The sequence below is a fragment of the Sciurus vulgaris genome, assembly GCF_902686455.1.
Source record: "Sciurus vulgaris genome assembly, chromosome: 14".
Lineage (NCBI taxonomy): Eukaryota > Metazoa > Chordata > Mammalia > Rodentia > Sciuridae > Sciurus > Sciurus vulgaris.
In genome coordinates, this window is record NC_136475.1 from 69,076,557 (window position 1) to 69,089,031 (window position 12,475).

General features: G+C 33.5%; 1 protein-coding gene across 3 annotated transcripts in view; it reads left to right on the forward strand.

Annotated features, from left to right (window-relative positions):
* The window catches only part of STRN (striatin), a 127,751-nt gene that overhangs the window by 57,426 nt on the left and 57,850 nt on the right, over positions 1-12,475 (forward strand). For 2 of the 3 annotated variants that reach the window (XM_079109594.1, XM_079109595.1), the window contains exon 2: positions 8,006-8,109. In XM_079109594.1, the coding sequence (XP_078965720.1) occupies positions 8,006-8,109 (104 nt within the window). Of the gene's footprint in view, positions 1-6,262; positions 6,284-8,005; positions 8,110-12,475 lie in introns of those variants that run through there. The other variant, XM_079109596.1, reaches the window with a different exon arrangement.

The window sequence follows — 12,475 nt, forward strand, 5'->3', positions numbered from 1 at the left end:
CATTTTCTTCCAGAGCTTGAAAAATGTTGTTCCAGGCCCTTCTAGCTTTTAGGGTCTGGATTGAAAAATCTGCTGATATTCTTATTGGTTTCCCCCTGAATGTAATTTGATTCTTTTCTCTTGCGGCCTTCAAAATTCTGTCTTTATTTTGTATGTTAGGTATTTTCATTATAATGTGCCTTGGTGTGGGTCTGTTGTAATTTTGTATATTTGGAGTCCTATAAGCCTCTTGTACTTGGTTTTCCATTTCATTCTTCAGATTTGGGAAATTTTCTGATATTATTTCATTGAATAGATTGTTCACTCCTTAGGTTTGTTTCTCTAAGCCTTCCTCAATCCCAATAATTCTTAAATTTGGCCTTTTCATGATGTACCATAATTCTTATAGATTCTGTTCATGATTTTTTACCATCTTTTCTGTTTGGTCAACTTTGTTTTCAAGATTAAATATTTTGTCTTCAATATCTGAGGTTCTGTCTTCCAGGTGTTCTATCCTATTGGTTATGCTCTCTATGGAGTTTTTAACTTGGTTTATTGTTTCCTTCATTTCAAGGATTTGTTTTTTTTTTTTCAATATCTCTAACTCTTTATTGAAATGATCTCTTGCTTCCCGTATTTGCTCCTTTAACTGTTGATTGGTGCGATCATTTAATGCCTGCATTTGCTCTTTCATCTCCTCGTTTGCTTCCCTGATTGTTTTAATTATGTACATTCTGAACTCCCTTTCTGACATTTCTTCTGCTGTGCTGTCATTGGGTTTTATTGATATAGTATCTAGGTTTGTTTGGGACATTTTCTTCCCTTGTTTTCTCATATTGGTCAGATGTCAGTGGGACTTTGTGATATTGCAGAATTCTTCTATTGGCTTATATTGTCCCTGTAGATTTCCAGTATATCACCTTCCTGCCTTCAGTAGCCTGAAGTCTTGGAGTAACTTGATAATGCAGTGCTTCCAAGGAACGCTGCCCCTAGTCCTCTACTGGTTCCAGGACTTGGAGATGGCTCTGTGTGAAAAGGCCCTCACTGGGGGGTCTGCTCCGAGAAGCTAGCCTGGAAAGGTGCTTCCCACCAGAGGGGGCTGGGCTGCAGGCTGCTTGGGGAAGTCCCTGGCTTCCCTGTCCTGGTCCCTGAAGCAACCTGCGGGCAGGAACTCGCTGCCCTGGTTCAGGGAATTGAAGCTTGGTTCTGTGCAGAAAGGCTCTCACTGGGGGGCCTGCTCCGAGATGCTGGAGAATCTGGTCCTGTGGGAGGAGCCCACCGCCAGAGTGCGCAGGGCTGCCTGGGGAGGACTCTAGCTGCTCTGCCCTACTCTAATAAGCCACCCGAATCCGGGCCTGCCACCGGGGCAGCGCTTCACCAGGTGGGGGAGACTCACCCCGAGGCTCTATTTTAGTCCGAGTCTCTCAATGCCTCCCCTTCTTGAATCCTGGGTTCTGGAGTGACTGGAGATGCAGTCACTCTCTAGTCCGCCATCTCGGATCACCCCCTGTATTCTTCTTTATAGCAGTTCAGGCTGTGGAGGGTAATAGGTACTCTGAAACATGTGACTGAACTGAAACATGTTGCTGGTCTTTATTTCTTTATCAGGAGATTGCTAAAAACACAGTCATAAATAAGAAATTTGGAAGTGATTCAAAAAGCCAGTATGTACTTGTCTGTCAACTTGTGGGCTTGTTTAAGACCCATACTTCCATGGAGCAAAGAGCTGTGGTTCTGGGTCAGTTCTGTTCCTTTCTTCTAAGTGGCCTAATTGCTTTATTTTGGCCTTCTAACTGTCACAGATGATGTAAGTCAGTGTTTCTCCAAATGTGGTCTCACATTAGAACATTAACATCACCTGGGTACTTGCTAAAACTGCAGATTCTCCTGCCCCACTTCATACCTACTAAATCAAAAACTCTGAGGGTGGAGCCCAATCTATGTTTTAATAAGTCCTCTATGTGATTTTGATGCTAAAGTTCGATGTCACCATGTGATGATATTACTTTTAAGAGAGAGGGCTAGAGGCAATGCTAAAGAAAACCCAACTAGCAGCCTAGATTAAAGAGCACAAGCAATGCAAAGGTTTTCAGAGGAAGTTAGGTATAGTTTACAAGAAGGCATGAAGATGTAAAAGCAAATTGTTGAAACTTCATTGTATGTCACTTCTTAGCTCAAGTAAATCACATTATGAATTTTACATGTATTTCTCTTGTTATTTGTGACTTTGTGTCTGAATTGAAAGAGAACTTCAGTCAAGTTTTCTGTACTTCATTGGATTTTAGTAAATGTGAATGTTCTTTCTCTCCCAAAGCAGATGACTGAGAAACAACTGAAAAGTATTCAATACAACTGGCACTTTTGTATTTTCTTTTTGAGTATACTTTTTTCAGTGATTTCATTGATTTTGAATTGTAATGCTTTTTAATTTTAGAGTACAAGGTAGTTTAATTTGGGTCAAATAAGTACTATGTTTAAATTATTTATTAGATATGATGCACGCAGATAAGCAGATATTCCTTTTACAGGTTGAGTATCCCTTATCTGAAATGCTTGAAACCAAAAGTATTTTCAAATTTCAGGATTTTTTTGATTATGAAATATTTGCATAGATTTCACTGGTTGAACAGCTCTAATAGGAAAATTCAAAGTCCAAGATGTGTCATGGAGTGCAAAAGTTTTCCAATTTTTGAGCATTTTGAATTTCATATTTTTGGATTAGGTATGTTCAACCTATATATATTCTTTTAACAAATAAGAATTTAAAAAATAGGCTGGGTGTGGTGGTGCATACCTGTAAATCCAGTGGTTCAGGAGGCTGGGACAGGATGATCTCATGTTCAAAGACAGCCTCAGCAACTTACAAATGCCATAAGCAGCCTAAGTGAGACTCTGTCTCAAAATTAAAAAAATAAAAAGGGCTGGGGATGTGACTCAGTGGTTAAGTGTTCTTGCGTTCAATCCCCAGTTCCAAAATAAAATGAAATAATAAATTTCCTATTTACTATGTAGACTAAATGGTAAAATACCCACCTAATATTTCTGTCTTGTTTGTTTTTAGTGGTTAGGAAATGGAAGGTCTAATCTTAAATGTACTATGTAAAAAAACTTAAAAAGCAATCAGGAAGTTTAACACTTAATTTCTTTGAAAATAATTCCAGAGATTTCCTTTCAAAATATATGACATCATTAGGTATGCTTGTACAGATAAATGATCGTATGATGACTTGTGCTTTCTCTTTTTAATTTATTTGTAATACTTGAAAGTTGTTTTCACAATTTATCAACTTAATCAGATTGAATTTCTCTAGTTTTACAATTTTTTTTCTTAAGATATTGATTGCATACTTTACTCTCACTTTTGTTTTCCTAAATTCTGGAAAGTTCAGGGGAGTACTCTCTAAGAATATTGAGGTGACATTAGACCCCGAAGAAGTGAGATTTCTGAAAAAGTAGCAAAATATAACAATGGTATGTCAAGAACTATACCTTTAAAAAAAGTATCTGAAATCATCACTTCCATACTTCTAAGTAGGTTTGGAGATCAGAAATACCCTTACTCTCTAATTAGAGATCTCTGTTCTGGAAGGAACTTCATTGAAGTGAGGAGAAGAAGGGAGAACTTTTAAGGAAACTTGCAGGCTATTGCATTTTCTAGTAACCTTATACATTAGGTGTGTGCCTTAAGTTTTCTAAGTGATAGTTTGCTTAGGTTTTAGACCATCACCTTAGTTCATTTGTGAGAATGTTGTTCCCTTTAGAAATATAATCCACCTAATCTCTTGGTGCTTCTTTGTATTTCTGTCTAAAACTATAGAGTGTAGACAGGACCATCCAAGACAGTCTACAAATTGGTGGGCTTATGGGGCTGAATCTGATGAATGAGTATTGTTTGGTGTAATAAGTTTCAATGACAACACTCTACCTATGGTACTGTCTTCCCAAGCTTGGCGGGGATGATGCATATAAAGTAGGTTTAATTCCAGTTCCTTTGTCTCTCAGTTACCTCATCACCTGTGGGAACATTCATAGTTACTATATACTTGTGAACTTTTCTAGAGATAATACCTACACGTAGAGGAATAATGATATGTTTATGTTTTTCTTTCTATTTTAAAAAGACACCTGAATGATTTTTAACATTGTTGTCTTTTCTTCATTTACTCTATCTTGGATATTATTCCATATCAGTATATAGAGAGTCATCTCCTTTGTAATAACTACCTAGTTTATTTTTTTCACACAGATTATCCTACTTTGCTTCTGGTTTTTTTTCCTTTCCTTTCAGTTTTTTCTTCCGTTTCCTTCTTTCCTCTGCCTTTTCAATTAAATAATCCAATCCAGACAAAAATATATTATCATTTGTGGAGGCTCTCTAACTGGAATTTAATCTTTATTTTGAAAGGGATTTATATTTATAGGAATTACTATGTTTTAGGCACAAGTTATTTTTTTCATAAGAAATTTGCTTCCTTGTATAGGAACATGTGTTTTAAGACTTTTTGTTTTTAACTTTCCAGATGTGAAAAACTTAAAAGGTTGACATTGTTCTTGAAGAGTCTTCTCTGTTCTCACAGATCTTGGTTCAGTTCCTAATTTTCTTCCAATTGTACTCTCATAATCTATTTAACCATTTCCCCATAGATGAACATTTAGGTTGTACATAATTCTTTTCTTTTTTTTCATTCTATCATTTCATACATGTGCAAATATACTTGAAAGAAAACACATTCTTTCAAAATTGCTGAGTTAAAAGAATATGTATATTTACAGATTTAATAGATATTGTCCACTATAAAGTGAAACTGATTTATACAACCATAGCATACAAATACCTGCTTCTCAACATAGTAGACTATTAAATTAGTGGATTACTGACCTTTATCAGTCTAATAGAAAAGGGGGTATAATTACCTTTTTTTATTTTTGGCAGTGCTGGGGATCAAACCTTGGGCCTAACACATACTAGGCAAGTGCTACACTACTGAGCTCCACCCCCTTCGCCTTCTGCCTCAGCTCTTATTATACTTAATTGGCATTTCTCTTACATTTGAGATTGAACATGTCTTTAATAAATATGAACCTTTTGTATTTCCTTTCTATCAACATGTCCTCTGTTTTTTCTATTGACTTCTGGATTTTTTTCTTACTGATTTAAAGATGCTCTATAAGAGTTAAGGAAAAACAAACTTGTAAGTTGTGATAACCTTTGTCAGAAATTATCTTATTTTTTTATAATAGTTTTTCAGCAATTTTTTTAATTGCTGTATACAAATATTTTCTGAGGTCAAATGTATTTTATAGCTTTGGGTTTTGTCTTATTCTCAGAAAGGCATTGCCGTCCTTGAGATAGTAAAACAAAATCAAACCTTGCCTTTTCTACTAATACTTTTAGTGTTCATTAAATAATTTTTAATTTAAATTTTAAAATTTTAATTTTTATGGTGTTAGGGATTGAACTTAGGGCCTTGCATGTGCTGATAAACATGCTTTACCACTGAACTGTACCACCACTCCTGACCCCAATTTTTTAAAAATATTTTTTTACTTGTCAATGGACCTTTCTTGTACTTAGTTTTATGTGGTGCTGAGAATTGAACCCAGTGCCTCAGACTTGCTAGGCAAGTGCTCTACCGCTGAGCTACAATCCTAGCCCTGACCCCAATTTTTAAAATCCATTTAGCCTTTGTTTTAATTCACATTTTCTGCAATGGTATACAGTGCCACCTTGAGCTTATACTAAATTCCTATATGTATTCAGGTTTTTGGATTGTCTGTTCATGTATAAGTGCCATTTTTAAAGTAACTATTGAATTATGGCTTGACATATTTTAAGACTTTTAAATAATTTTTGTTCTTATTTATTGTTCCATATGAGCTTTAGAATTATGTGTGACTTTATTTTCTAAAATTGCTGGTATTTTAATTGATCTTATGTAATATTTAAAGATGTATTTAGGGAGAAAAAATTTTTGTTCTGCTGAGTTTATTTAGGAACATGATATATATTCTCATTTTTTCATGTCATTTTTTTGTTCCTCTTAGTAAAGCATTAACATTTTCTTTGTATAACTCTTATTAGATTTTCCTGGCATTCACTCATATTGTTTGCAAATGATAACAATATTTCCTTTTTTTATATTTTATGTATTTTCTTGACTAAATTACATTGATTTATACCTCTAGTACAATGTTAAATTTTTGTGGTTAAAATGGATATTATCGTCTTGTGTCTTAGGCAGGAACATCACAGAGGTATTCTGTAACCATGAAGGAGTATCACTGATATTTCTGTTACTCTTAGGTTTGTCTTTTTCACATACTCTAATCTTCTCTGTAGTCATTCTGGGCTTTTCTTTTGATTAGTATTTAAATAACCTAGTATATGAATTGGAGGATAGGGAAGCAGGTATAGTGAGAAAATAGGAATTGTTAGTGGATTGGGGACTGAGTTACAATACTTCAGAGTTTTATAGGCTGAAGTTTCAGAATCATCCAGGGCCAGTGATGGTAGCATAAATACAGAACAAATCAAAGCATATAGAGAGGATCAAATTGATATTTGATGTTATTATTTTCATTGAATCGATTAGATTATTGCTTTTATTAAAGCCATTTTAAAGTGTGTATAAAATTCCATGACAAAGAATTGCTTGCTTAAACAAATTTGGGCTAATATTTTCTTTTGACAAGATTTTAATTTTGTCAGCTTTAAGTACATGTGTCATTCTACTTAGGTAAAATAATTAACTCATTGCAAAATTTGTAATTTCAAAAATTTTATCATCAGTGAAGTTGAAATAGATACTGTGAATATTTAATGCCTGTTCCTTTGTGTATATCAGTTGTTTTCAGACTACTTTTATTTCAATAAGACAAATGTAATCCAGTTAATTGAAATGTCAATTTTGAGATCTCATTGAAATGAAAATGAAAACATTACATTCCCTGCATCTTGAATATTATAAGAAGATAGCTAAATTGGATTGCATGTCAGTGTTGTACTAAATAAGTAGAAATGAGCCCATTCAAATTAAACAGAATTTAATGATTGCCTCATTAAATTTTAGTTGAACAGTTCTCCTAATTCCTTAGGGCTGTGGGTAAGGTCATCTTTAAATATAAAGTTATTGCTTACTTGGAAAAGCAAGTGGAAAGCATTGTGGAAAGACATTGTTTTCTGCCTTATTTATATAACAGAAATTAGGGGAATAGGGAAACGTGTGAGAATAGTGATATTGGTAGCTTTCCTTGAGGAAACTTAAATGGAGCCCCTCCCTCACTTATAGGTAACATGAATTACTTGAATGAGTTAATGTTTACAACATAGTTTTAATTTCTTAAATGGAAGATACTATTTTATTTCTAATTTATAAAAAAAGTAATTCTGACTCTTTACTAGCCCCTCTCTTCTACTGATTATAAAAGTTTATAATGGTTTATTTTATGTTAGTAATTTTTTGGTGGGAAGCAGGAAAGGACAGAAGCCCAATGTCTCTGATTTTCCTTTTATCAGCTTTCTTTTGCATATAACAAATCCTGAAATGGATTTGAAAAGTTGAGGAATTTGTTATTTGTAGGGAAGGTCTAGGATAAAGTTATTCAAGACAATCTCTTGTAAAATTTCAGTAGTTGGTTATACTAAGACTTTTAATTTAGAAGATCTTGTGATTTTACTTCTCCCCCACCCGTTTACTCTTCATAAAAAAAGAAACCCTCTCAAAGGTGTAAGAGAACAACCCTTGCGCAAACTATTGCATACTTTGCATTTGATTTATATTGGCTGTTTAGATGATTGGCTCTTAAAGGATATGGACTATGAATTAAACTGCATATAGATGTCCTTTTTTTTTTAATCTCCTCCCCTTTGCAGTCAATGCTTTTCTTTATTTGTACATATTTTGTGACAAATATGGAAAAAAACCATATATAATTATCCTATTTCCCAAAGAATCTTTGCTTAGCTGAATTTTTAAAAAAATATATTTGGTCTAAAGTGAGTTTTGTCTTTCTCTCCCCTACATAGGCCCAGATTGCCTTTCTTCAGGGGGAAAGGAAAGGTCAAGAAAACTTGAAAAAGGATCTGGTGAGGAGGATCAAAATGTTGGAATATGCTCTTAAACAGGAAAGGTAAATCAATAAAATGGAAGGTTGAAAGGTTGTGTTAATGTTAAATGACAAAATAATTTTTCTATTATTCCTGAAGTAAATCCAAATTTTATTACTGTATATTCTTAAATTAAGGTGTATCTGTACTAAACATTTTTATGTCTGGTCATAATATATTAATCTTACTATGAATAGTTCAGTTATGGTGATCAATAAACTGATTTATATGATTTAAAATGTTTTAGCAACATTTCCCCCTACTTTTTCCTTTAAGAAATGTTTGTACTTCCTGAGCTGTCATTATCCATTTTTATAAGATTGACATAGCTTTTGAATTGTAAAGTGTCTATAGTGTTTACTCTCTTTTCCTGTGATTTAATATTGAATTTGATATAACTTCTTAAGAAAAAAACTTGATCTGGCAGCCTATGCTGAGAGTCTTCATAGACTGTTTTTGGCATTTTTGTTCTTTTGTCATCAGCTATTTATTCCTTTCTCTCCAGAGGCTGATTTTACATTATTTTGCTAGTGTGTAAGATATTTAAGTAATGACATTCATGTCACAGCTAAAGGAAAATAGGACATGAATGAGAGTTTTGCAAGTTATATGAATTGTTTATATACTTCAATAGATGGTCTTTGGGTGTGTGTGAGCATTCTAAAGCAGTTCATTGCTTTAGGTAATCAAGTGTTTGGTAGTTGATATTAGAATTTTTTTTATTTTTTATTTTTTGTAATTGTAGACGGACAACATGCCTCTATTTATTTATTTTTATGCAGTGCTAAGGATCAAACCCAGTGCCTAACTCATACTGTGCAAGTGCTCTGCCACTGAGCTTGTTGTTTTTTGCTTTGTTTTTGTAAATCACTTACTTTTTTTTTTTTTTTTTTTAACCATGCTAGGGATCGAACCCAGGGCCTTGTGCTTGCAAGGCTGGCACTCTGCCAACTGAGTTATATTCCCCAGCCCACTTTTCTTATTTTTTTGAAGTTGGTAAATGGACTATTTGTAAAACTGCCATAAAATTCCTTTTAGCAGGTGGTATTTATGAATATTGAGAAATATTTTTATTAGAACTTGTGTTCATCTTCATATAGGATCATTAAATAGTTTAAGACCTTTCTATCTCTTACTAAAAAATTGTTGTTTTCATACTTTGAGAGGTTGGTTGAAAATGGGAGAGTTATAAAGAAAAACATTTTTTGAAGTATGTAATCTAGGAATATTTGAGATCTTAGGCTTTCTCAATTAACCAAAGACAAAATATTAGCATTAATAATGGTAAAGATTTTTTTTAATAGTTACTGTGCTCCAGGCCCTAAGACTTCCAATTAAGTAATTTGCATAGAGAAGTAGAGCTTTAGATCCTTCAGGATTGGTTCTAAAACCTGTATTGTTTACCAGTATGTTATACTGTCTTGCAAGATAGGAGAATGAAATACATACTGAAATAACCAGAGTGAGTGTGTGGGAGTGTATTCTCACGTGTGAACCAGGTATGATAGGTTGTGTGGTAGGTGTATGTATAGACTGTAGGATGGGGATCACACAAAAGGGACTGGAAACTATCTGGAAGTAGCAAGGAAGGCATAATTAGAGAAAGTGAGGCTTCAACAGCATCAGAGCAAGTAAGAAGGTGCTTGCCAGTCAGGCAAGGTGCAGGAAGTAGAACATGTTTGATCTGGAACAAAGCCTTGTGGTGTATTTAGAAAATTTTAACCATTCTGTGTGAAGAGTAGGGTGTTAGTTGTAATTTGATGACTGATAATGGTAGAGAGAGTCAAGTCAGATCATGGAGTTCAGACTACCTAAGGAGAACTATCTAAGGAGTTCAGACTTTTTTTTTACTTCACACATGATAGAAACTGTGGGAAATTTTCAAGTACTTTTTATTCTAAAATGATCTTCAACTAACAGCACTTTTTAAGTATAATAAATTAAGGAATAAAAATCATTTCTTTGTGGCCTAGAGCTCTAGAACATTTCAGTGATTTTCATTCTACAATTGTTTTTCTAATGCTTTTTAAAAAAAAATTTTTTTTAGATGTCGATAGACTTTTATTCATTTTATTTTTATATGGTGCTGAGAATCAAACCCAGTACCTCACACATGCTAGGCAAGTGCTCTACCACTGAGCCACAACCCCAGCCCCTTTCTAATGCTTTAAATGTCAGGAATTTTTAAAAAAATGTTTTTGATTGAGGAAAATATGAGACCCAAAATGGAGACACTACCACCTTTTATATGCATCTCCAAGATTTGGCAGATAATGTTTATCATTCTTGTTTTATCCTGGTTTGTTTTAATTTCCAGACATCTTGTCATTTTGCCTATAAATACCTAAGTAAAGAGCTAAGGAATGTGATATTGTATTGCTGTGTAGATTTTCAAGGTAGTCCCACTTTAATGTCGAAAATTATATAAAAACTGAATATTATTATAGCAATGTATTTATCAAAGTATTCCTTAAAGTGTAATAAAAGTTACAAATAAGCAAATTTAGTTTTTCAAGAATGTAAAGTATATAATCTGAGATGTATTCAGGAACTTTTATTCTGAGGAACTTCAAATACTGTATAAAATACAATTGTGAAACATTTCTCCTGTGTTGTTTTTCTCCATTCACTGCCACTTTTCTTTTATCTGCATTACCATAAGATCCCACCTGTCTTCCTTGCCTCTAGTATTTCTATTTTCTAGTTCATCTTCCTTGTGTATGGGACTCACTTTCTAAAATATAAATGAAATAGTCATGTTATATCTCTGCTTAAAAATATCTGACTAATTGCAAAGTTATTTTGTAACCAGATCCTTTTTCTAGTCCCTTCTCAAGACTCCATTCCTTCTAATACTTTTGGGTGCTGAATACACTGTAAAACTGCTATGTTTTGACCAACTATGTATTTTTATTTTTTACTTTTATGGTATTCCTTTTGACAGAAATACCTTCTCCATCAGTTCATTTGTCTGACTAGAAAACTCTGGCTGGTTTTTTTTTTTTTTTTTTTGAGGCTTAGCTAAAATCATTGCCTTCTTTTTGATAGCTTTATTTGACACTACCCTTTATAGAATTAGATAATCCCTTATCTACATTCCTTTAACACTTGATATAACCCTCCTCAGATCTTACTATAGTGTACTATAGTTATTTACATTCCTGTTCCTTAGGCTGCTTCTTACTTCCACCCCTACCTGACTGCAAGCTGCAGGTTCTTTCCAGCAGCCAGCACACTGCCTTGTACATCATAGAAATCCATAGTAGTTAATTGAAATTAGTTTTTTTTTTTTTTTTTTTTAAAGCATCAACCTTTAAAATGTGATTGGGTTGTGCTATGTTTTATTCTTGGTACATTGTATATAATAATAGACTTTAAAAGCTAGAATGAAACTTCTTTATTATAATTATTAAACGGTTTTTATCCTTTTTTCCAATAAGTGCCAATTGAGGGGTGTGTGGCTAACTTTGATGTCAAATATGAGTTGTGAGACATGAGATCTGCTTATTTATCCTGTAGTCAGAATAAGATAGTGAAGATATTTTGATAGCACTGTGAGTTTGAAGTATTAAAACAATGGGAAGCAATGTGAATGGCTTCAAAAGTATGTTATTAGGCTTAAGGAGAGTTCTGTAAAATATTTCTTAGTGAATTTAACAAGTCAGTAGGGAGACCGTGATTTAACAGTTCTTTATATATTTTGTTTTTGTCTGTGTGATGCTGGGGATTGAAACCAGCTTTCTGCATGCTTATATAAATTCTTATGAAATGTTAGGTGTCTTTTTGTTTGTTTGTTTTGGTACTGGGAATTGAACCCAGGGGTGTTTAACCACTTAGCCACATCCCCAGTCCCTTTTTGTATTTTATTTAGAGACAGGTTCTTGCTAAGTTGCTTAGGGCCTTTGTAAATTGGAGAGGCTGGCTTTGAACTTGTGATTCTCCTGCCTCAACCATTGTCACGGGGATTACAGGTGTGTGCCACTGCACCCAGCAAAATGTTAGTTCTTAATGTTATTGTTTTTGTTATATTTATTTTATAGAATACTTTCTGTTCTTTCTTGTTAATTCTGTTGCAGTTTTTCCTTAGACCACTAGAATGCACTAGAATGCAATATTTTATGCTTATGTTTTTCTTTTTCCTTTGTTTTATATATAAAATATAAATAAATTCATACGTTTGTCACTTTATTTTAAAAGTTTTAATATAATCTTTCCTTAGACCACTCAGGTTCAATTGCTATTTGGGCTTCTGTGGAGATAGTGTTACTTTGTCTAATAGTAGATGAAGTATGTTTCTGGAAAATCTGAAGAATGACAGTGACATTAAGAATCTTGTTATTTTCTGGTAATTGTAAGTGAAATTAATTATAAATATTTCTTCTTGTGATC